The 26,196-nt window shown below is 38.7% G+C and overlaps 1 protein-coding gene across 1 annotated transcript in view; it reads left to right on the top strand.

Annotated features, from left to right (window-relative positions):
• The window catches only part of LOC143889919 (protein transport protein SEC24 C-like), a 53,997-nt gene that overhangs the window by 4,115 nt on the left and 23,686 nt on the right, over nt 1–26,196 (top strand). Inside the window, exons 3-11 of the mRNA XM_077394320.1 lie at nt 1,599–1,832; nt 2,070–2,144; nt 2,295–2,393; nt 6,982–7,093; nt 13,752–13,879; nt 16,047–16,166; nt 17,096–17,176; nt 18,895–18,972; nt 19,090–19,182. Coding sequence (XP_077250435.1) covers nt 1,599–1,832; nt 2,070–2,144; nt 2,295–2,393; nt 6,982–7,093; nt 13,752–13,879; nt 16,047–16,166; nt 17,096–17,176; nt 18,895–18,972; nt 19,090–19,182 — 1,020 coding nt within the window. The remainder of the gene's footprint in view (nt 1–1,598; nt 1,833–2,069; nt 2,145–2,294; nt 2,394–6,981; nt 7,094–13,751; nt 13,880–16,046; nt 16,167–17,095; nt 17,177–18,894; nt 18,973–19,089; nt 19,183–26,196) is intronic.

Below are 26,196 nucleotides of genomic sequence, written 5' to 3'. Positions count from 1 at the left end.
TATAACAAATCATATGAATTAATATTGTGAACAGAACCTGCACAAAATAAACAAAGATATCATATACCTGGCTCAGATGCACAATGAGTTTAATACTAACAGAAGCGACAATACTAAACCAAAAATATAGAACCATAATTGAAGGCTGATGGAGTTCTCTGGCGCTTCCATCCATAAACACCTCGAGTATTTGCTAAACCTTGCACAACCCAAATAAATCAATTACCCTAAACCTTGCACAAAACAAATAAAATCATTGTGAGACATTGATCGCCTCTCCAAATTTCTTATAAAAAACCATTCCAGATACAAACAAAACAAATAAATCAAGAAGGTAAAACATACTACATAAAGTCAGCGACACAACCCTATTTTATGAGGGAAGATATGAGTAGCTTTAACCCTGCAGAATGAAGCTTTAATCCAGATTTACAAAGTAAATTGAAAAGAGAGTAGTAAAAAAAACAGAGAGCAATGATGATGCTGAAAATCTAAAAAGATTTTTTCACCCTTGCATGACATTGATGGCCTTTCTGAGATTTGACGATTGAAACCCACTCAAGAGCATCATTTTGAACCACTTCCCGATTTCAGAACACAGGAAAAACAAAAAAGAAGAAAAGAGAAAGGGGAGGGAGGGAGAAGAGAGTTCCCAAGGGGGAGGGAAGCTTTTTGCGGGGTTTCTACAGCAGGGTTTTTTTTCACTTACTCGAGTTTTAGGTTAGGCTGAGTTGGGCATTGACGTTTTTTCCCCCTTCCTTTTAATGCCTTTTAAGCACGAAAACCAAGCAGCAATCTCGCCGTCTATCCGTATCGCGAGAATTTATGTATATATTTTTACCCTTTTTACATGTTTTTTTGGGAATTTTCTCTTTTTCTACTTTTTTTTTCCTGTATTTTGGAAATTTATGAAAATACAATATATATATATATATATATATATATATATATATATATATATATATATATATATATATATATATATGGGAGAAGGGGAGGCTGACACGTAAGGGTGAACAGTGCAACTCTCTTCCCTCTTTATTATATATATAGAGGAAAAGGATTGTGAGCTTGAGCGCACCATCCTTATGGTGCGCTTGAGCTCTCAAACCCATATGGCCCACATTGTTAGGATGATCCAAAGCATTCATTTGAAAGGCCCTTACATAGATAGGGTGTGTACAAAATATCAGCTCCATAAGATCATCCTAACCCATCCATTTGTGGAGGTCAAAATGGACAGACCACAAATCTGCCCATTTTTGCCCTCCACTTTTGGAGGGGTTAGGAATTAGGATGATTCAATGGAGCTGATTTTTGGTACACACTATCTATGATAGGGCCTTGCAAATGAATGGTTTGGATCCTCACAGAAATTGTGGGACCCATGTGATTGGTGCACTCAAGCGCACCATTTCATTACAGCGCTCAAGCGCACCAACACATACCTCATATATATATATATATATATATATATGACCCACCTCTCCATCACCTTCCAGAACCATGCTCAAAGGTAGTTGCGCATTATATTGTTGTTGGAATATTCAGTTCTTGTTCAAGTCTGTTTGAATTATGAAATTTGTGATTTCTTTCAGGGTGCTTCACTGGTACCAGGTACTATGCAACCACCAAGAATGTTCGGAATGCCACCCCCTCCAACAAATCAATATCTCCCTCTTGTCCCACCTTTGATGGGTCATATGTCTGCATCTGGTACTTCAATAACAGGGCAATCAAAAATTGATCCCGATCAAATCCCACGCCCCAATCCAAGTTCCTCTGTCATTCTATTTGAAACTCGTCAGAATAACCAAGCCGGCTATCCTCCGGTATGTTAGATTCTTTCTTTTTCCAGAAAGCTACATGCTTTATATGATTGAGGATAAGCACTAGTTTAGAGGAATGTTTTCTAATCCTTCTCTATCCATTACCTCTAGCTTCTCTCTCCCACACTTATCATACCACTTGAATCTACATGTCATGGTATTGCCTTTGACAATTGATATAAGGTGCCTCTAATGTTTTCATTGTTGCCATGTGAATTTGTAACTTCTATCTATATAAAGCCTGCCACAAGTGATTACATTGTCAAGGACACTGGGAACTGCAGTCCACGTTACATGAGATGCACCATTAATCAGGTATGGTTCGACTATTTAAGTACTTACCATATTCGTCGTTGACTTGTTTTTCTATATATTGATACTTCTACAGAGAGTGGATGACATATTCTTCAAAATTGGACTGATTTTATTTATTTATTTATTTTTGCTTTATGTTTCCTTGTACAGGTTCCTTGCTCCGGTGACCTTTTGACAACATCTAGCATGCAACTGGCTTTGATGGTTCAGCCTTTGGCCCTTCCACATCCATCTGAGGAGCCAATCCAAGTAATGCATTGCTTCATATCTTTTATTATTTTTTTACTGTTTCTTTTCTTTTTATGCATAGATCTTCTCGATTTGATTTTATATGTTCCATAGTTACTAGGTGAAAAGTAAGAATTTGAAGTTAACTACTAAAGCTAAACATCAGGATATTGTTTCTATTATTGTTGTTGTGCAGGAGATGTTATCCAAACCTCCAGTTTTCTTAGCCGCCTCCAATTTTTCTTATTATTTGCTAATTCATGTAAAATGAAAACATGCCTATAATGGTAAACTCTCTCCCTCAATCCTCACCAACCCACCCTTCACATCCTTGCTTCACTACCTTGTGCAAGATCTATTTTACTACCTCTCCTACAACTTCAATTCAATTCCCAATGGTGAACTCTCCCTCTTGTCTTGTAGTCAATCCTCGCCATCCCACCCATCACTTCCTTGCTCCACTAACTTGTGCAAGATATATATTACTTCCTCTCCTACAACTTCAATACAAAATTTGAAACTCATTTCATTTTGAATGGACGAAATGTTTTGTACTATTTAGCAAAACAGACAAAGAACAGAATGAAACATACCATTCTGATTTCATTTGTTTCGTACTATTTTGTTCTGTTCGTTCTTTCCAGATTAAATATGTTAAAACACCCTATTCCAGAGGAAAATGTTGGATTTTTATGTAAAGATTTCAGAACCTATTTTTTGCGGCTTTTTTTTCTTGTATTACCATTTACCCTTCTTTAGTGACCATTTTATGGTCGTTTGAAGGGCATTTGATGTCTTTTTACCCCCTACCCCCGAATGAATAAGAGGATTTAAAACACATCAAACCCCTCATTTTTACTCAGTTGCAAAAATCATATTTTCTTTAAATTCCTGCCAAACCTTGAAGGCAATGATTTCTTGCCATTTTCTTGTGCAATCTTTTCCTCCGTCAAATTCTATGCCAAAGGGAGTATTATTTGATTCCATCAAATCAGTGAGATTCGAAACAGGTACTGTATTTTAGGTTTTTCTTTTAATTATTTAGGGGGTTTTCTACATCCTTCATTTTACACTAATCTCTAGTCCAAAATGAGTTCGAGACCTTCCGTAGGAGCCTCTTCCATTGGTTTCACTTTCGCTAGATTTGATGACCAGGTATGAGCCTATGTCATGTTGGTACCAGGGAAACGAAATAAAACTATTTGTATGTTGTACTATAAGCTTATATCGGGTTGAGATGTTACCTGACTAAAGGAACACAGCGGGTGCTCCAGGTGAAGTAACCTGTACGAACTTTCCATTGAATAAAAAATAGATAATTTGGGAAGCTTATTGAGGAAAGAATATAGTTATGACAGTGATCAGTAATCCATATGGTACACCAACATAAGCTGAAGGGGAAGATGATGAGGATGTTGCTATTACTAGTCTCCTAGTGGCTAGATCAGGGTGTAAGTGGAAAGAAGAAGACAAAAGGGAGCAGAAAGAAAAAATGGGATTAGGAGTCTTTAGACAACATTTTCCCTCACGAATGACTCATAGAGCTCAACTAGGCATAGAAAGTGCTTTGGCTACGAAAGAAACGATTGATGAGGCTGACATGCCAGTTGGCATACTCTACTATGATGTCAATATCTCTTTCATTGTTGTCAATTCTTTTTAATGACAATCAATGTTTGTTGTTGTTAATGTGATTGGTTTGAGGTATAAGGCACCCTCTTTCCGTAATATTAAAGAAAATAGTGCATGAGATACATCAATAATTGGCTGACGCCAATTTTTCTTGGAAATTTTAATTGGATCAAGTATGACCGATTGTTCGATGTACAAAAAGTAATGTTGTTAATTATCTTCTTGGTTTATTTGCTTAAAGTGTAGTTTTCTTAAATCTGTGGATGCATTTGGCATTATGTGGAGTGCCCTTGCTTCATTTTTCCGTTTTGATTTGATCATTATACAAATTGGTCTAGAGAATATCGTGTAGTTTATAGCTAACAGTGAGCGTAATTACAAAGCTTATTTAGGATGCGCAGAAAATCACGCTCATAACTGCCATAAAGGAGTTTTGACCAATGAGGGTGCCCCTTCCCTGATTTTTTCCAAGGGCTCCTGTGAGTCTAGCATTCCTCTTAAACATGTACTGGACCCCATTGCGGCCTACTACATAGATCTTATGCTAGAAAACCTGTCTATACTGGAAGAGTTTTCAATTATTGATAGCATGATAGAGACTTCAAAATATTACCAGATTTATCTATAGCCATCGAAGTATGTTGCACTTGTTGAGGGATAAGTTTACAAAAAGGGGAGATCTGCGTTGTCCTGCTTGGATGAGGTTTGCGACAAATTTATTGACCACACAATCTTGTCGAATTGTAGATTCATTCTCAATGTTGGTGAGCTCTTGGTCGGAGTACTTCACTTTATAGATCACCAAGATAAACCTGTCATGGGTTATTTATGAAGTCATGGATAAGGCCAAGAAAGCCATGACAGAAGGATTAATACGAAGTCAGAGTATATGCCGAGTTTTATTGATAGAAGATGGGATAAGCAACTTCACACTCCCATCATGCTGTGGGCTACTTCCCTAATTCTACTTCAGCCTCACCTTCTCCAGGCATAATGGGGTCACTAAAGGCTTGGTGGATTGCATTAGTAGATTGATACCTGGTAAAGGTGTGCATGATATCATCACTGCTCAGATTGAGGATATCGCAAAGCCTTGAGTTACTTTGACATAGTTATGGCTATTCGCAACTGAATCAAGCTGGGTCTAGGTAAAATAATTTATTATTATTTTTTGAATGGCAGCAAGCTTCATTAAAAAACGAGGAAAGAAGACCGAGATGGTCAATACAAAGGATGAAAGACGAGCGATACAAAAAATCCACAGAATTCAAAGCAACCCTCCCAAAACAAGGAGAAGAAAATCTCAAGGAGGGAGGAAGTCAAACAACTAGGTAAAGCAATTTATGTATGTTTTAAAGTTCATTTCATTTGAAAATTTAAGGATGCACTATTGACGATGAAAACTTTGTCATTACAATTGCATGGCGGGCGGATGCTGTTTGGAAATGACATCCTATAATCGCAAAGCTTTGCAACTAGGATACTTACCTATACATGTAGTGTGATAGGACACGAAAGGAACTAGAGTACTTTTGATCACTTCAACTCAGCAAAGAGGAACACGTTGGAGCACCGGAGATTCAATTATCTGGTGTTTGTCTTCCACAACTTGAAGTTTTGAGAAATGTATAATGCTTTTGATTAATGTTCTCACTTCTCATTACTCACACTTTAAAGTTGAGCTAATTAGCATTTATAATATTTTATAATAAGGATTTACTAAGGAAGACATCAATCATTACAGACCCAATTAGCCTAGTGAACCTTGATGTTTTGATGGCAGAAGATTTTTTTTTTTTTTAATGGTAGTAAACTTTTCATTCAAATGGAAGGGAGGACCGAGATGGTCAACCCCTCAGAAAATACAATAACAACATAAAGTTAAAACATAGGACAGAAACAACAATGACATCAAAAGGAAAAACAAGATCAAGGAGGGAGAAAATCAAACATCTCGATCCCTTCCTTTCCTATCCCGCTCTAGCTAGTCTATCCGTAGCGCTATTGGCAGATATTCCAACACGGATTGGATAGCAGAGGATGATACTATTGTTTTCACAACAGAGGATTTAAGTTGGAAACAAGTCGAAAAACATCTTGCTGTTGCGTGCGAGGGAGATGAGGACATCGGAGTGAATATGACGATCCAACTTACCAATGCCCGTAGGAGATGAGAGATGATATCTGAGATTTGAATAATTTCAAACTTGCTTTATGTTTGTAATTTTTATAGTTGATATTTTGTATGATAAATAATGAGTTTTATTGATTTTTTGAACTAAATTTGATATTAGTTAAGCTCATCAAGAGTGAGTTTCATGCCCATAGTAGATATTTAAAGTAGTGAAATATATCTTGTTAAATTTGGTTAATGTAATGGCTTCTTATAAATGTTTTAATTTTTTCTCTTTTTTAAAAGTAGAACTATTATAAAAATATTACTGGCCGTAGCACATTTTTGAAATGTAACACCCGTAGAATAACCCATGCAATATCACTACTTTTGAATAGGATTTGTGGGGCAGTATGAAATTGTCTAGATGGCACTTTATTCACATAGTTACTACTCCCCATCTTACTCACTCTATACGTTGATTACATGCTTACTTTCAGACAACTCTTGCTTTCTAAAGTGCATTTAGAGAGAATGCATGTTTTCAATTATTCTTCTTTTTTTTTCCTAGTCAAAAGTCCAGATGACCTGATATCTTGGAGCCGTGGCATATATTTCATGTTAACGAAGCATGTACTAAGAGCACCAAATGCTATTTTCTACTTTGATCTTGCTTCATATTTACAACTATGGAAGGAAATGTTAGTGTTACAAACCGTTCAAAAAAAAAAATGTTATAGTTTTACAATGAGTTTCACTATTTAATTGTGTAGTTTGTCTGTGGACCAGTGGCAATCATGTCATTTTTGTCTAGCAAATTGCTGGCACTTTCTGCGCACATGACAGAAGTTATTCTTCTTATAGGTTGTGGATTTTGGAGAAGGTGGACCTGTTCGATGCTCTCGTTGCAAAGGGTACATAAATCCTTTCATGAAATTCATTGACCAAGGAAGGCGTTTCATTTGTAATTTATGTGGTAAGTATGAATAATGGGTGATGTTACTGCGGTAAGTATGAATAATGGGTGATGTTACTGCTTCTTGAATTCATTTTGTTTTTACTGGAAGCTTTTGATGTAGGTAATTTGAAATAATAACATTGGAAATTGATAATCCTTTCCAAGATAATATCAAAGCTGTAGGAGAGAAATATTGATAAAGAAGGCCCAATTTTACAGCAAATTTAATGGTTAAAACAAAATTTCATTGATGTAAAGATGAACATCCAGTAGAGGGCAACTATAAAGAGGATCCAAAATTCTAACTTGAATTTGGCTATTTCAATCGTCGGTTCCTTTTTAATCTTGACTGTTGAAACTAACCTAAAATTACTTTCCTTCATCATGATTTTTCTTAATAAGGCCATAATCACGCATTCACGCACTTAAATCTGATTTAAAATTCAATATTAATCACTAAAACTCCCTATAAATCATATATGGACCAACCTCCAAATTTCTGCCCCAAAAACTCAATTCAGAAAGAAGAAAGACGACAATTTTTTTCACATACACCTAATTAATTTAGAAAGAAGAAAAACAACAATGTTTTTTTTTCCCACGTAGTCTTGACTTGAAACCTACCTAAAGTCATCTTAGTGACCAGTTAAAAATTGTCATCCTTGTACATAAAAAAACGACCAAGCACGTAAAACTTCAGACCAAACAAAGCCCAAAGCCCTCTAGATTGCTCTTTGCTTTGTTGAAGATCGATCTTGAAGCATTTCTCGGGTGTTCAAATTTCATGGTGGCTGCTATTAAGAATCTAAGAGCACATTTTCTTTTCTCTATTTTTTGTTTGATTATGTTTCCTAGTTTGTTTCTAACTCATAAGATCTTTCTATGATGTTGTTTTAGAAGTTTTATTGTTCATTTATTTTAAATGTGGTTAGCTCATAGGAACTTTAAGCGTGATAGTTATAGCCTAAATTTATATTATATTTGTTGATGATGGAGCCAAGGATCAGCTCTAAGCCCTTATCTTTTTACTCTAGTTATGGATGAACTTACAGAGGGTATCCAGGATGAGGTGCTGTGGTGTATGTTATTTGAAGATGACATGGTATTAATTGACGAAACCAAAGCAGGAGTTAATGCTAAGTTAGAGTTATGAAGAACTACTTTGGAATCCAAAGGTTTTAGACTTAGCAAGACTAAGACAGAGTATATGGAGTGAAGCTTTAGTAATGTAAGGACGCGGGTCGGCGATGTAGTAAATATGACTGGACAGGAGGTACCTAAGAGGGATATCTTTCGCTATCTTGATTCAATCCTACATAACGAAGGAGAGGTTGAAGAGGATGTTAACCACATAATAAGAGTAGGTTGGTTGAAGTGGAAGCATGCTTCAGGAGTTCTGTGCGAACGTAAAATACCTACCAAGTTGAAGGGAAAGTTTTATAAGACAGCTGTGAGGCCAGCCATGTTGTACGGCTCAGAATGTTGGGCCACCAAGAAGCAGCATGTGCATAAGATGAGTGTAGCAAATGCTTAGACGGATGTGCGTCCACACAAGGTTAGATCGAATTAAAAATGAAGACATCCGTAAAAAGGTGGGGGTGGCTCCAATTGAGGAGAAGATGAGAGAGCATCGCTTAAGATGGTTTGGGCGTATCCAACGTAGGCCTTTGGATGCTCCAGTGAGAAGAAATGACTCGTGCCAAGTTGATGGAGTAAAAAGAGGTAGGGGCAGACCGAAAACAACTTGGGTAGAAACAGTGAGGAAAGACTTTAGGGCTAGGAACATAACAGAGAACATGACCTTGGATAGGATATAATGAAAGAAAATGATCCATTTAGACGAACCCAACTAGTGTCAGGAGAAGACTTAGTCAATTTGAGCCTTTCACCTTCTTTATGAAAATTTTCAAAAGGATTATATATATATGAGAGAGAGAGAGAGAGAGAGAGAGAGCTTCTTGGGAAGTACAATAACCTTTTAACAGCTCTTTAAATACTAAAAGACAAGCTGGCTCTGTGCACTTACTAAAACATGGTTGTGCTGATATCATTTCCCTAGATATATATTACTAGGGTTGTACAGTGAGAAAGACTAAAATACCCTTGGACGGGCACTTAATTATTTAACCCTTCTAACATCCCCTCAAGCTGGAGTGTATTTGTGATACACCCCAGCTTGTTTTAAAGATCACTGTTTCCCCGTGGTTTGGTAAACATATCAGCCGATTGATCTCTAGGTCGAGTAAATACAGTGCGCATTTCTCCCTTTTGGAGCTTCTTACAAATGAAATGGCAATCCACTCCAATATGCTTAATCCTGTCATGAAAGATTGGATTTGAGGCGATATGAATAGCTGCTCTATTATCAGTAAAAAGATGTGGAAGATGAGGAAGGAATACTAATCTCAGACAAAAGGAACCTTAACCATGTCAACTCCCTACAAGTGTGAGCCCTAGCTCAATACTCTACCTCCGCACTAGATCTAGCCACCACATCTTGTTTCTCACTCCGTCACGATAATAAATTTCCTCCTCCAAAGGTACAATACCTGCACTTGTAGTTGGCCTCTTGTCTGCTGAAGATCTTGCCCAGTTTGCATTAGTGAATCCTTCCAACGTTGCGTGATTATGTTTTCTAAAGAACAACCCTTTCCTAGGAGCACTCTTCAAGTACTTAACTATTTGAAGAACTGCTTCCCAATTGGAGGTACGAGGAGAACTCATAAACTGACTAACCACTCCCATTACAAAGGAGATATCAGGACGAGTTACAATTAAGCAGACCATTTTGCCAACCAATCTCCTATACCAGCCTGGATCTACCAATAACTCTCCTCGATCTGATAGAGCTTCGCATTAGGGTCCATAGGTATCTCAGCAGGTTTCGTTCCCAAGGGTCTTATCTCTTCTAATATATCTAGCACATACTTCCTTTGAGAAAGGAAAGACCATCACGAGAATACGCCACCTCAACTCCCATAAAATACCTGAGGTGACCTAGATCCTTGGTGCAAAACTTCATTTGAAGAAATTCTTTCAGCTTTTGAATGCCCGTCCTGTCATTTTTAGTAATAATAATATTGTCCACATAGATTATCAAGAAAACACACTGAGTGATCAAACTGATCCCATCTCTCTCCTAAGCAACATACCTTGGAGGTTGGCAGTCAGGTCACCATGCAGAAAGGCATTCTTTACATTCAACTAATATATTGGCGAACACCAGTTTACAACTAATGAGTTAAGAACCTAGACAAATGGAATTTTTCCTAAGGCATTCTTTACATCCAACTGATACAGTGGAGAACCCCAGTTTACAGCTAATGAGATATGAACTCGGACAGATGGAATTTTTCCAACCGGAGAAAATGTCTCAGTATAATCCACCCCAAATGTTTGAGTGTAGCCATTTGCAACAACACGTGCTTTCAAACACTCGACTATACCATCCAACAAATACTTAACTGAGAAGTGTGAACACCCATCGACGACCAATTGTCTGAGCACCGAACGGAAGCGAAACCAACTGCCAAGTGCCATTGGAATGAAGAGCATCCATCTGAGCATTCATGATGGCACGCCAATCTGGGCGAGCTAACGCTTCTGCAATAGATTTAGGGCAACAACATAAGACAAATCAGAGAGAAATGCCTGATAGGAAGGAGAAATATGATTATAGGAAACAAAGTAAGAAATAGGATGTGCGACAGTGAGTGAACGAGTTCGAGAAGCAACTGGAGATTCAGCAACAACGGATTCGAAAGGAACAACATATAACTTATTACATGAGGTAGACTTGTTAGACTTGGAAGGCAGTTGGGCGGGTGGAGGTGTATCTGAGGTATGTGCATCTTGATGAGTCTGCTGGCAGTGCCATGAGTAGAAATAAAGAGGAAGAAGGAAACCTGTCTCACATGCAGTTGAGAAGGTGAGACATCCAAAGAGGAAGAAGGAATGAGAAGAGGTAGACCAGTGTCACGAACAAAATAAGTCTACAAGTAAGAAAAGTAAGAGGCACTTTCAAAGATGACATTAGTAGAAATAAAGACCTTGCGTAAGGTGGGACTGCATCACTTATACCCCTTTTGAGTACGTGAGTAACCAAGGAAAACACATTTTTCTGCATTAGGATCGAACTTGTCTAGATCGGGGGATAATTTGTAAACAAAACACACACAACCAAATACTCGCTGGATCAAAGGAAAAGGGTTACGAGAAGGATGAAGCATTGGGAATGGAGTTTGATTATTTAACACAGAAGAAGGTAGGCGATTACTAAGGAAGCAAGCGGTGAGCACTGAGCACAACATCACTCCAATAGGTTTTAGGGACCTTCATCTGAATCATGAGTGAATGACCCATATCAAGAAGGTATCGAAGTTTTCTCTCCGCCACTCCATTTTGCCGGGAGGTATAAGCACTGGAGGATTGGTGAAGGATACAACGTGACTTCAAGAAGGATTGAAATCCATCACAAGTAGAAAAGTATTCCCTGGCATTATTAGTACGTAAACATCTAATTGAACACTGTTATTGTTGCAAATCTTAGAATAAAAAGCTTGAAATGCAATGAAAACTTTTGGACGATCTTTCATTAAAAATAGCCATGCCATTCTTGAATAATCTTCAACAAAGATAATAAAGTACTTAAAACCAAACAATGATGGAGTTCGACAAGGACCCCATACATCAGAATGGATTAGCTCAAAAAGACGAGAGACTCAACTAACTACTCTGGAGGGAAAGGACACCCTATGGTGTTTTCCTAGTTCACATAACTCATACCGAAACAAACTATCAGGACTCTAAGATTGACTTTCGAAGCTTCTTAGCTGAAGTATGGCCCAAACGACAATGCCAATGAAAGGAATCAACAGAGCTTCATGGGGCTGCACTTTTCCTCGTCTGATGAAGGTAATAAAGACAATCCACCTCACGACCCGAACTAATCTTCCTCGCAATTTTCAGCTCCTAAAAAACACAATAAGAAGGAAAGAAAGAAACAAAATAATTCAGATGTTTAGTTAACTTAACTGGCTATCCGAAAGTAAGTTAAAAGAAAATTTGGGAACACAAAGGATAGACAGTAATGAAAAGACTTGAATGAGAGGAAGGTACACCTACTTCGAAGACATGAGTTGTAGTCCCATCACCCAAGGTAACACTATGACTCGGTGAAGAACATAATTGCAAGAAAGTATATCGGATTTGCCGGTCATATGGTTGGATGCTCCCGAACCAATAAGCTATGACCCAGCATGGTTTTAAACGTTTTGGCCGAAATATTTTGGTTTCGGCCGCGACCGAAACGAAATTTATGTGAAGTTGTTTCTTTACAAGATCTCGGCGAAATGTCACCGAAATTTCGTTTTTAGCCTTTTTTACAAAATTCCTACTGAAATTTTAAATAGATCCGCCGAAATTTTAAAAAAGTCCACCGAAATGTTATAATTCCCACCGAAATTTATGAAATATTCACTGAAATAGCCAAAATTTCCACTGAAATTACTGAAATTTACACCAAAATTTTAGACATTTCGGTCGAAATAAAAAAAAAAAGAAATCATAATCATATTTTTACATGATTTCAGCCGAAATTTCGGCCCAAAACCGAAACGTTTTGGTTTCGGTGGTGACCGAAATGTCTCGGTTTCGGTGTTGACCGAAACCGACAACAAAACTGAAATTTAAAACCTTGTGACCTAGAGGGCAGCTAGGAAACAAGAGGAAGTGCTACCTTGGTGAGCTAAAGTGGCAGTTTGCCGCTTGCCTTTGTCCTTAGATCTCAAAAACTCATCATGCTTGGCTTGAGAGGCCACTAGAGAATCAGATTACGGTAGTTGACGGTAGTACTGAGTTCTCAGAGGCAGAAACTGAATATGATTGGCATATTGAGAAGGCCGTAACTCTATATGCAGATCATAACAATACTCGGTAGAGTGACCCTCCATACAACGGTGAGTGCAAAACACGACCACGACGATCTGTACCACGAGCAGATCGACCACCACGACATCTACAATCACTACCCAACTGAGTAGCTAGGGCCTAACACTCAAAGGAAGGCTCACTCAAACCCTCAACTTTCATAGACTTCTGTACTCGATAAAACACTTTATCAAGGGAGGGAAAAGACCCTAGGTCGACAATCTACTGACATATAGGGAGGAAATCCTGCCCCAAAGCATCCATAAACTGAACAACACGCAAATCCTGCTGACGCTTAGCCAAGCTAGTGGCATACTGGCATTGGTAGTGAATGGCAACTACATATCAAGCTGCTCGCACAAGGTCACATATTGAGAGTAGAATGCAGAAACCGACTTGTCTCCATGCTTCAAATTCAGGAGTTCTGAGTATACATCACAGATCCTAGTCAAGTTATTAACTCCTGAATACGCTTCCAAATGTCCTTGGATGATATGAGATACATCATGGGGTCATCAACATTGGGTTCCATACTATTCCAAAGAAGAGTCTTAATCACGAAAGGGGACTGCTAGACCGTCTTTGCTCTATGGGGACTCAAGGCCATTTGTAAATGACTGATTTTTTTTTTTTTGGGAATTCATGTTAGAAATTCCCCATTAATAAATTCATTACAGTAGTAACTCATTTTGACATTGAAAGTTTGCTTTCCATTTCAAGTTTTGCGTCATGCAATGTTTCTTTGCAGGATTTACCGATGAGACACCTCGTGACTACCATTGCAATTTAGGACCAGATGGTAGGCGTAGAGATGCTGATGAGAGGCCCGAGCTATGTAGAGGAACAGTTGAATTTGTTGCTACCAAGGAATACATGGTCAGTTAAATATGTACGATGCTAGTAAATTTCATATAATCAGCATTGGCTCAGTCATCTGTTCGACGCATTTATGCTTCTATGGAAACTGTTTAACTGTGTTAGTAAAGATTGGGGGTATTTAATTAATACCATAATTAGCATCTTCTTCAGTTTGACTTATTTGGTCATTTTCCCAACATTATTTAAAGCTGTTTTTATAATTTATACACACTGAAACTTGAAAATAACATGATATGCTTTCATCCTAGTCGTCCCATCTCGGCTAGGCAAAGATGATATTCTTTAGGAAAATGCTTTGAGGATGCCGCAGTGAGGATACCATCCGGGACAGCCGCTGTCTGTGCACCCTGCATGTACGCCAGACCACCTGTGTGGGTCTTGAGCACCTATATCACAAATATCTCCGATATTTTCAAAATATAGCGTTTTTATCCCGAGATTTTGATAAAACGAAAAAATCCTGAATTAATCCCAAGATTTTACAAATATAGCAATATTTTCTTTTTTATCATAAAATATCCTGATAATATCGCGATATTATCCTGATATTTTTATGATATTTTTATTTTATATTTTCTTCTTAAATTTAATATTTATATATATATTTTTAAATAATTTTAATTTTACCTTTTATTTCCCGATATAAACCCGAAAAAATTAATATATCCTGAGATTTCCCCGTTCCGAGAAATTCCCGAGAACGACATTTGTGACATAGTGGAGCACATGCAGCCCATGCAGTCAGAGGCCATCACGGCAATGGTTTTAAATTTCGGCCGAAATTCGAGTTGAAACCGAAATCGAAATTTCACGAAATCCGAAATTTGAGGTTTACCAAATTTCAGAAATTTCGGGAAATTGATTTTTTAATTTTAAATATAGTATTATTCCAAAATTTCGGATATAATAAATATTACTTCTTTTTTTTTATTACTGGATTTCGGTCGAAATTTCGGTTCGGCCAAGGCCCGAAACCGAAATTTAAAACCATGGTCACGGCCTGGCATCCTTATTGTGGTGTCCTTCCAGCACTTACTATTTATATCCTTACTATGTATATGAATGTTTTCCGGGAGGCTGTTTGTTAATGTTTTGTTTCTTGCAGTGTTTGGGGCAAGAGGGATAAAAGGTGTCTTCAGTCAGGTTTTTATTAAAATTGTAGAATTTGCAGTAGTCCATATATCCACAACGTTCCACTTCATATCCTTCCTCACCTTGGAGTTATGCGCAGCTTGACAGTTTCGATCTGGAATTAATTAGACCTTTGATGATTATTCATAGCTATCATAAAACACTTCAAATTTGATGCAAAAGGGTTGTAGCACTGATTCGTTTAGATTTTTATGTTTAAAAAAGTTTCTTGTTGATAGTACTCCAATTCATATATTAGCTGACTAAACTGCTTCGAGTTATGATGCAGTCTCATCCTTCTAGTATTGTTTCTTTGATATTGCTTGCTAGTTATGTAGATCCACTTTGAGGATATAGGATATCGTATGATTTAGCCGACACTTTGAATTTTCAGCAGACATGCGTGTCGACATGTATCGGCTCTCCATTCGACACTTGTAAAATGTACTGCTAAAACTTTTAGACTTAGTGTGGGGGCATCGAGACATTATTGTACCATGTCAAGTAAAATACTATTTATTATTGAATATTGTGTTTACCCCCTCTTTTATCATTAATTCTTCTTTTAACTCGACTGTAACTAATATTTGTTGTTATCCCCCTTCACTAAACCCAAAACACTAATGCTCTTCCAAAATGATATGCATTGGATCCTACCGGTCTCTATTTCTCGATGCATATTGGAGACTGAAGATAACTAGATTAGATTGATGAATGCACTGCTATTTGATGATATCATGTTTCTTTGAGACCTATAGTTGCTTAATTTTAGACTTAATACTTTAATAGTTTGTTAAATGAATATAATATTTATTTTGTTGCAAATTATGATTAGAAATCAATAATTTTATATAGAAGTACGTGTGTGAGCGTAACCCCAGTAATAGATTTTTAGGGGTTGCTGTGTCGTATACCTTGTATCTGTGTCTACACTCAACGCACGAATCCGTGTCCAAAGTTCATAAATGATATCTAATTTATTATTACCATTCAAAAAAATCTAATTTATTATATGCCTCTATTTTATTTACAGGTTCGTGAACCAATGCCTGCCGTGTTCTTCTTCATTATTGATGTATCGATGAATGCTATACAGACCGGTGCAACTGCAGCAGCATGCAGCGCAATCAGTCAAGCTATTTCAGATCTTCCTGTAAGTTCTACAGCTACTGTATTTTCTTTGCCATTCTTACCGTTTTGTGAAACTATGAAGTATGTGCTTGTCAGATTTTAAGTGCATGTTGGCCATATAGGGAAATTGTATCTTTTTTGGTATGTTGTTCCTTGAACTCTGGATGTTTATTTATGTATGATATGGTGGATAGATATTGTTATGTAAACTCATAATTATACATGATTTTCCTTGCTTATATCTTTCTCCCTCATGTTGTATCCCCCCCCCGCAGTCCGAAGCTCGAAACTGGGACGAGAAACTCGGTTGAGTAAATTCTTTTGGTAGCGGCTTAGATACTTTTTTTTTTCTTAAAATCATGTTTTACCCAAATTTACATAAAAATTACCCTTTGTAGGAAAGGTCTAGGATGTCTATATCTAGGAAGAAAAGTGCTTTGATGTTTATATAAATGAAGGATTTTTTACCCTTTTCTCCACTGTTTTCTTATTTAGCAGCACCCTATCTTATTTTTCTTGTCTTTTATTGAGTTGTATGCTTGGTTTTGTTCTAGGTGGAATTTAAGTTCAGATCTTGTGATTATTATTCTATTTGTGCTGCACCACATCTTCTCTAGCTAGAGAAGCTGCTACATCATTAGCACTCTTAAGGGACGTGAAGTACCGAATTGAAATGCATGTTCATCCCCACTCTCTTAACATGAACCCTTAAATCCAAAATCCCGACTTCATATCATTGAATTAACTTTCCACTATCTTCTTTCTCAAAAATCTCCTACATTATCTTTTAATTTTCCTTTATTTGTATTTCATGCTTTTGTTTTGTATGGAAGTTAGATGGTTAACATTTAAAAATATTTCTTAAATGTATTTTGATGTGAAAATTGGTGTAAAATATGAGTACAATAGTTGTTTCAAGTGGGTGCTGAATCACATAATTTGATGCTGCAGGAAAGCCCTCGAACAATGGTTGGCATTGCAACATTTGACTCAAATATTCATTTTTACAATCTGAAACGAGCATTGCAGCAGGTGAAATAGTCTCTAGTCAGTTCAAATTTTATTATTCTGTAGCAAGGTTTTCTGTGTCCAAGTTGCTTACATATTTTCTTCACACATTCAAGCCCCTTTCCGTCACAATCACTTGCATGTATACTATTTTTATGCTGGCCAGTGTACTTTTTAATATTTTCTTTGAGCATAATACGCCCATAATATTTTGCCCCCTTTGATGGTTGCTATGACATTTCCAATAAGCAATATGTTTGATTGTAGTTTAGGGTGTCACATTGTCTGATGGAGATACTTATTTCTTCCTGTCCTTTCTTTTTTGGTAGGTAAGTCAGTTGAGGCCGGTATGAGATCAGCAGGACTCGATCTTGCGACCTCTCGTTTGCTTATAAATCATGTGTCTGTTTGCCTGATAAATATTCCATTACTTTCCTCAAACAAGGGAAAAAAAGGTTTCCCATGGGTGTTCTCTTTGTAACTTTCTTCTATTCCTAGAGAAACTATAGGGGTTCATTAATGTAAAAAGAAAAAATACAAAAGTGCGGAGTTTAAAAAAGGGAACCAAGAGTCCTTAGAAGTTAGAACTATAAGTGCATAGAATTGAAGTTGTTATAGAAGGCCCATAATCTAAATCAGCTCAAAGTTTAGGCACCAACAAGAGGACTACTTTTATCCTTTACCTGATTCCTGTAAGTATGCTGGTGCCATAAGCTATGCTTCATGGATTCTTTTGAAATCGAGTACTTCTTGCTGGGCAGGTGTCGGATTCTGACAGTCCATCGATTCAAGTGCATTTTTGTTTTCTTTTATCCATTTTTTTTTCTGAATTCTACTGTCACAAATTTACATTCGTCATAGGTTTTGAGTTTTATCCAAACTTATAGTAAGATTTTTGTTTTCTTTTTAAATTAATTTTTTAAATATAATTGTATAGCAAGAATTTTTTATGACATAAAATATTACATCTACCTATTAAAAGTTTTAAAACTCCCAGGATATAAATAATTTGTGAAATTATTAAATTCTTAAAACCTATTAAACTGTATTACCCAGTCCATGAATCCTTTTTGTGACATTCACCAAACTCGACACTCGGTAACTGTGTCAGATTTCAACACACGTTCCTGTACGGCTGTACCCATGAAACATAGGCCATAATTAATAGATTATCACTATCACAGAATACTTGGAAGCCATTCAAAAAAAAAAAAAAAAAATACTTGAAACTTGATCACTGACTCAGAATTGTCCAGAATTTCTTTGAAATTTTTTGAATATTCAACCAAAGCAACACAGATCCACACCAATTCGAGCCTGAGTTGTGTCTCAAATGTTTAAACCTCTCTTCAAAGTTCAAACACAAAATGATTATTAGATGCCAGGTATATACGTACACATACTTCCCTATTTATCACATTACAGGAAGTTGAATAGAAGAATTAAGATTCTCTTTCAGGCATGGTTTAAATTTCGGACCAAAATTTTGGATTTCGTCCGGGACCGAAATTTAAGACCGAAACCGAAATTAAAAATTTTTGGCAGAAATTATACGATTTACACAGAAATTTCTACCGAAACCGAAATTGGCACCAAAATTTCCCCTGAAATTTCTTTTTGGCTAAGGTCCAAACCGAAACCGAAATTTCAAAGCATGCTTTCGGGCCTGCCATACTTACTAATGAACTGATAGGTAACAACATGAAAAAGGATCTGACCGATGTTTTGCTTTTCATTTGCAGCCTTTGATGCTAATTGTTCCTGATGTACAAGATGTATACACTCCCCTTGAATCTGATGTCATCGTTCAACTTGCTGAGGTTAGAATTACAAGTTTTTGATGGTTAGCTTTACAGTGTTATTTAAGAAGTTTATGTGGTAATTTTATTTTTTTCATGCTTAGAAGTAAGTTTTGTTGTCTCTTTTTGAGGATTTAGTGCCGCCAACATTTGGAGCAATTGCTAGAGACCGTTCCAACCATGTTTCAGAATAATCGAGTTGCAGACTCTGCCTTTGGTGCAGCTATCAAGGTATGCCTTTTGTTAAAGCTCTAAAATTGAAGTGTTGTTTCAAATGGGGTAACGGCCATCATATTTACTGGAATACTTGGTGGATCCCAATCACTTTGGTGCATACCATTCTTATATTTGTAGGATTCTGGCTTCAAATAGTTTGGAATGATTAGTTCTATTTAAGGTAGCTCAATGCGTAAAATTCATGTGTATGGACATTGGATAGATGCATAAGTTATGTGGTAGTAAGCATAGTATTAAATTTCGTCCGAAATCGGATTTCGGTTGGGACCGAAACCGAAATTTCTCCAAATCCGTAATTTCGGATTTTCTCAAATTTCGGCCGCGAAATCCGGAGGCTCGCGACTTTCTACAAGAACTTTTAGGAGCTCGTGGGAACCAATTTCATATTTGCGCAATCCTATCCAAATCTTAAATAAATAAGCAAATAATAAAAGATGGTTAATGGCCACATAAAGATTCAACAGTAAGCTTTAAAGAGAACTCATGAATGGGAAAATAACCTCCACTAAGCATGCACGCATAAAATGTCATAAATAACATTAAAAGAAGAGAGATTAAGGCTCAAATATTCAACTTTATTAACTGTTAAGCTGCTGTTCACAAAGAAAGTTAACGATCTAAGGCCCAAATATTATTAGAAAAATGATGAAAGGCTTAAACTAGGCTAGGGTAACTAACTAGGGATGTCTAGAAAGGGTTCTAGAGGCTAAAACATGGCTAAAAGGTGCTGAAATATGGAAAAATAACACCCGGAAATCGCAGCAGTCCTTCCACTCGAAGATTTCGCTAGCAAAGAAGCCAAGAGGGTGGTGGAAAAGCCCGTTGTAGCGATCCAAAGTCCCGGACAACAGCCCTCATCAATTAAGGCTCAAAATTAGGGTCGAAAAAAAGAATTAAGAGAGGGAGTAGAAGAAGAGAAAAAGGAAAGAATGAAAGAAGGGAGATAAGAAACCAAGAAAAAGGGATGAAGGGAGGCCAAGAAAGAGGAAGACTAATAGAAATAGGGAAGGGTAAGAAGAAACACAGGAATTTGGGAAATAAAATAGATTGTGAGAAGATTGAATGATGGAGAGATAGAGGCCAAGAGAAAGAGAGGGAGGCCAAGAGAGAGACTAAGAGAAATAGGGAAGGAGAAGAAGAAACACAGATATTTGGGAAGTAAGGTAGATTGTGATAAGGTTGAATGTGGGGGGGGGGGGGGGTGGAGTTGTACCCGAGAGGGAGAGAGGGGAAGAGACACGCCGTAGGCGTGAGGGAGGAGAGGAGAGCCGTCGGCTGGCTTTTCTTTCCTTTTTTTTCATTCAAATTCCAAAAGTTAGGGCTTCTCCCCTCTATTTTCATATTTATATGCTTTTGGTGGGCCCTCCTTTGCTAGCTCTATCCCCCAAGTGAAAGTACTCCTGTGTCCCTACAATAAAACACAAGTAAAAAGTAAAATAAGGGCAAAAATGGAAAAGGTACCTAAACAAATAAATAAAAGCATGTGTGGTGTGTGCAAATTGGCCCTAGATGATGTGGACATCCCCCACATCCTAGGCATATCAAATAGATAAATAAATGAGTCCAATAATCCAAATAAAATGAGATAACAAGTGCAATAATAAATAAAATGATGAACCAATGCCTCGAATTACATCAAGTTCCCTCCGGCTGGAAAGAAATCGACTCTGTCAAGTAAATATCTGCAACTCGCTGAAAGAAGTCCTCACGGAGTCTGCGTAGCTCAGGCTCATCATTCCAAGTGCAATCTGTCAATGGAGAGAGTTGAGCTATTTGACTTCGTTCCTCCTAGACCGTAGCAGTGGGCCTTGTTCTTCTCTTTCTTTTTCTTTTTCTTTTTTCGTCTCTTTATTTGTATAGACCTCCTTGGTCTTTTTTCGCATTTAATGCAATTGCCTACCATTCAAAAAATAATAATTAAGTTCTAAGTTCCAACTTCCAACTTTTCAACCATCAAAGCAAGAAAGCCCAGGCCCAACGACTCGACTTGACTCTTAAGAGTCTTAGTTTTTCGACTCGACTCGCAACGACTCGTAAGAGTCTTCAACGGAGGCGAGTCACCCATGCGACTCGACTTGAAAGCCCAGCAACTCGAGAGTTGACTTGTACGACTCGTAAGAGTTTGACAACTATGTAGACATGCTACATGACTTGCATTGGATGTCTTCTGGCATGGAATGCAATGTGACATCTTGGAGAACCTATCGACCACAACAAAGACAGAATCGAACTTCCTAGCAGTCCGAGGTAAACCCATATCAAAATCCATACTAACATCCTCCCAAGGTCTACTAGGAATGGGCAAAGGAGAGTATAAATATGTATTTTGGGCCTGCATTTAAAAGATCGACACGTCCTGCATTGACGCACATAACGAATCACGTCGCGTTTTAACCTAGGCCAAACGTACACCTTTGATCAACCAGAGCAAGGGTCTTCGTCTGCCCAAAATGACCCTCTAAGCCTCCACTGTGAAGTTCCTAAATGAGGTTCTCGCATAAAGATCCCTCAGGAGGAGTACTTCTAAATAAGAATCCCTCATGGATAACAAATGTCAACCTAGGATCTGCACCCGTTGACTGACATGACTCCCAAATAGAACCAAAGAATGGATTAGTCGAATACTGGTCCTTAAGGGAGTCAAATGAGACAACCATTGGTCTCAAGGTCACAACCATTGACCTCCTACTAAAGGCATCTGCTGCATGATTCTGAATGCTTTGTGCCTAAGATTAAATGTGTATTCTTGAAGAAAAGTGACCCATTTAGCGTGGTGCTTATTTAAAGTACACTGGGAATTTATGTAGCGCAATGCTTCATGGTCATAATTAAGCACGAACTTTCTTTGGATCAGATAGTGCCTCCATTGTTTTAGACCTTGGACAATGGCATAAAATTCGACGTCATACATCGAGTACCTCAACCTCGCATCGCTCAGCTTCTCGCCAAAGAAGGCAATTGGGCGTCCCTCCTGACTAAGGATAGCTCCAATACCTACCTAAGTGGCATCACAATCATCCTCAAAGACCTTGCTGAAATCTGGGAGTGCTAAGATAGGAGCACTCGTCATTTTTCTCTTTATGAGGTTAAAACTCCAATCAGCCTTAGAAGTCCACTGGAATACACCTCGCTTCTGGCACTCTATGACTTGCACGATTACGTAGCTAAAGTTGCGAATAAATCGCCGTTAGAAAGATGCAAACCCGTGGAGTCGTCGCACGTTATTAATCGATGCCGGCACTGGCCAACTCCTTATGGCATTGATTTTAATGGGATCAACTTTAATGCCCTCGGCCGACACGATATATCCCAAGAAGGTTAAACTATCTGTCGAGAAGACACACTTCTTGAGATTCGCGAATAACTTGTTTTCCCTCAAGACATGAAAGACTTGACGCACGTGGAAACCATGCTCGCTGGGTTCCCTGCTGTAGATGAGGATATCATCGAAATAAACGACGATGAACTTACCTATAAAGGGTCATAACACTTGGTTCATCACAGGCATGAATGTGCTGGGTGCGTTAGATAAACCATATGGCATGACCAACCACTCCTATAGACACTCTCGAGTCTTAAAGGCGGTCTTCCATTCGTCGCCATACCGTATGCGAATCTGATGATATCCGCTCTTAAGATCAATCATAGAGAATGTACATGCACCACTCAACATGTCTAACATGTTATCGAGTCTAGGTATGGGAAATCTATACTTAACGGTTTTCTTGTTGATGGCGCGGCTATCTACCCACATCCTCCACGTCCCATTTTTCTTGGGAGTTAGAAGGGCGGGTACTGCGCATGGAGCATGCACTCATGCTGTCTTTAATATAGCCCTTCTTCAACAAGTCTAAGACCTGTCAATGTAACTCCCCATACTTAGTCGGGCTCATGCGATAATGGGGTAAGCGAGGTAAGCTCGCGCCTGGGACAAGATTGATGCAATGCTGAATGTCGCACAACGGAGGAAGTCCATCAGGTAAACCATCAGGAACTAAATCACGGAACTCCTCCAACAATGGCAACATCTCAGTCGGGATAGGTGGGCTGTCCGCCTCTTCTTTTTCTACGAGGACAAAAACCACGTTTGCTTCTGTGCAAGCGTCCTCGAAACTAGATCGTGATAGGAATAATGTCAACTCCTTTCCTTTTGGTGGAACACCATCTTTAATTGGCACACGAGGTGTTGACACATTCCTAGACAGCTGAGGGGGATCATTTACAGGATTTAAGGTGATGCGAATACTGTCTTTCACGAAGGAGTATGTATTCTTCTCCCCATCATGGGTGGTTTTGCTATCATACTGCTAGAGGCGGCCTAACAAACTATGACACACCTCCAAAGGAGCCACATCGCAACAAACTGCGTCTTGTATACAGTTTCAATGGAAAAGTTCACAGGACAACGAGATGTGATGGGTACTTCGGATCCACCCTTGAACCATGCGATATTGTGTGGTCAATTAAGCTTTTCCGTCTTCAGTTTTAATCGATCGACCATCATCTGGGAGATAAGATTCTCTGTACTTCCACTATCAGCTATGATGTTGCAAAGCTTTCCTCCTGAAGTGCACTTGGTATGGAAAATGTTGCTTCGCAGCCATCTGTCTGGATTTGGCGCTTTAGGAGACACGATGACCCTATGGATAAAAAGTGTATCGTGGGCCTGGTCTCCATCAAGAACAGCCTCATGCTCTCCTGAATCATCTGGCAAATGTGTATCATCAAGGGGATCCTCATCATACGCAGGATCATACTCATCCCCTTCCTTTACTGGCTCTGCTAGGGTGTTCTGAGGATTGAATGCCCTACGTGGGTAGCTATATGATCTATGACCCATTTCACCAGTCACCACACTTCAAGCATTTAACGTTGGAGTTATGTGGCCTAAGTCCAAGAAGTCCATGACCGGCACCCAACTCACCAAAGGGAGGCTTCACAGCCGTGCTCTTGGGTGGAAGAGTGGGGGGTGGTCAATTAACAACAGACGCTCCTCGACTAGATGAACTAGTCTGGGCTCGATTCACGTCTCACCTTTGAGCTTGCTGGGACAACTTCTTGGCTTTCAATGCCAGATGGTAGGCATCGTCCACCGTAAGAATCGTCTAAAAGGATATGGAACTCTGAATCTAATACCTCAGCCCGTGGGTATATCGAGCAGTAGCCTGCTCATCATCATCTACAAAAGTATTGCGAGCTGTCAAAAGGTCGAATTCCTCCGTGTATTCACTCACGGATCTCACACCTTGCCGAGGTTCTAGTAATCTCTGGTAGAGATCGGATCTAAAATCGGCAGGGAGGTATTTATTCTTTAGTTTTCCTTTCATTCTATCCCATGTATCAATTTTCCTCTTTCCTTGCTGAACTCTCTTGTCTTGTATTTGCTTCCACCAAACGAGGGTAGAACCGTTCAGTTTCATGGTCACGAATTTAACTCTCTTATCCTCAGGGAGTTCTTTCCATTCGAAGAAATTGTCAACGCTCTCGAGCCAATCAAGGAATTCGTCAGGATCGAGACGACCGTGGAAATCCCCAATGTCAACCTTTGACACCAAAATCCCGTGAGCGTTCCAAGGCTCTAACTAACCTCTCCTCAAAACGTGGGTGGGACCCATCCTGGGATCGACCCTGCTCCTCATCTAGATCGTAGGTATCATCATGATTTGATAGTCCGTTTGCCATGCTCACTACCTGTGGTAGTGGGAGACAAAGGAAGCTGTGGTTGAAGAGGTGCGACTGGAACTGTAGGTGGTATCCCTAAATGGGTACTGATCCTCTCCAAGGCCGCACTTATCGTAGCTATCATCTGAGCCTGTTGGTCTAATGTATCTTGGGGTTGTTGTTGCCTGGCTCCTCTAGGCTGCAAACAACCTCGGCCCTGTGCGGGAGAGTTGGCCCTATGTGCCATGGGAAAATGCGTTGGAAGTGCAGAAACTAGGTGAAACTCAACTGACACGAAATGGAACTCTAGACATTGGATGACTACGAAACTGACCTAGAGTGACGCTATGACCTAAAGATGCCCTACAAGACAAGACTGACTAATCTAGACTCTATCATGAATTTAATCAAACACTTAGTGTGCTAAAGCTGACAGACTTGAGCCTGTTCTCTTATACCACTTTGGGACAAACACGGAGGCTCGCGACTTTCTACAGTAACTTTAGGAGCTCGTGGGAACAAATTTCATATTCGCGTAATCGTATCCAAATCCAAAATAAATGAGCAAATAATAAAAAATGGTTAATGGCCACTTACAAATTCAACAGTAAGCTTTAAAGTAACCTACACTAAGCATGCACGCATATAATGTCATAAATACCATTAAAAGAAGAGAGATTAAGGCTCAAATATTCAACTTTATTAACTGTTAAGCTTCCGTCCACAAAGAAAGTTAACGATCTAAGGCCCAAATATTATTAGAAAATGATAAAAGGCTTAAACTAGGCTAGGGTAACTAACTAGGGATGTCTAGAAAGGGTTCTAGAGGCTAAAACATGGCTAAAAGGGGCTGAAATATGGAAAACAAAAACCTGGAAATCGCAGAAGTCTTTCCACTTGAAGATTTCTCTAGCAAAGAAGCCAAGAGGGGGTTGGAAAAGCCCGTTGTAGCGTTCCAAAGTCCCGGACAGCAGCCCTCGTCAATTAAAGCTTGAAATTAGGGTTGGAAAAAGAATAAGAGAGGGAGTAGAAGAAGAGAAAAAGGAAAGAATAAAAGAGGGAGATAAGAAACCAAGAAAAAGGGGTGAAGGGATGCCAAGAAAGAGGAAGACAAATAGAAATAGGGATGGGGAAGAAGAAACATAGAAATTTGGGAAAAGAGAGAGAGAGAGAGAGAGAGAGAGAGAGAGAGAGAGAGAGAGAGAGAGAGGGGAGAGGAGTTGTACCCGATAGGGAGAGAGGGGAAGAGGCTTGTTGTAGGCGTGGGAGAGGAGAGGAGAGCTGTCGGCTGGCTTTTCTTTTCTTTTTTCACCCAAATTCCAAAAATTAGGGCTTCTCCATCTATTT

This window comes from Tasmannia lanceolata, unplaced genomic scaffold, assembly GCF_043159265.1.
Source record: "Tasmannia lanceolata isolate RefF3 unplaced genomic scaffold, GAP_Taslan_0.1 ptg000013l, whole genome shotgun sequence".
Lineage (NCBI taxonomy): Eukaryota > Viridiplantae > Streptophyta > Magnoliopsida > Canellales > Winteraceae > Tasmannia > Tasmannia lanceolata.
Note: the sequence above shows the minus strand (reverse complement) of the source record. Positions and strands in the feature narration are given on the sequence as shown.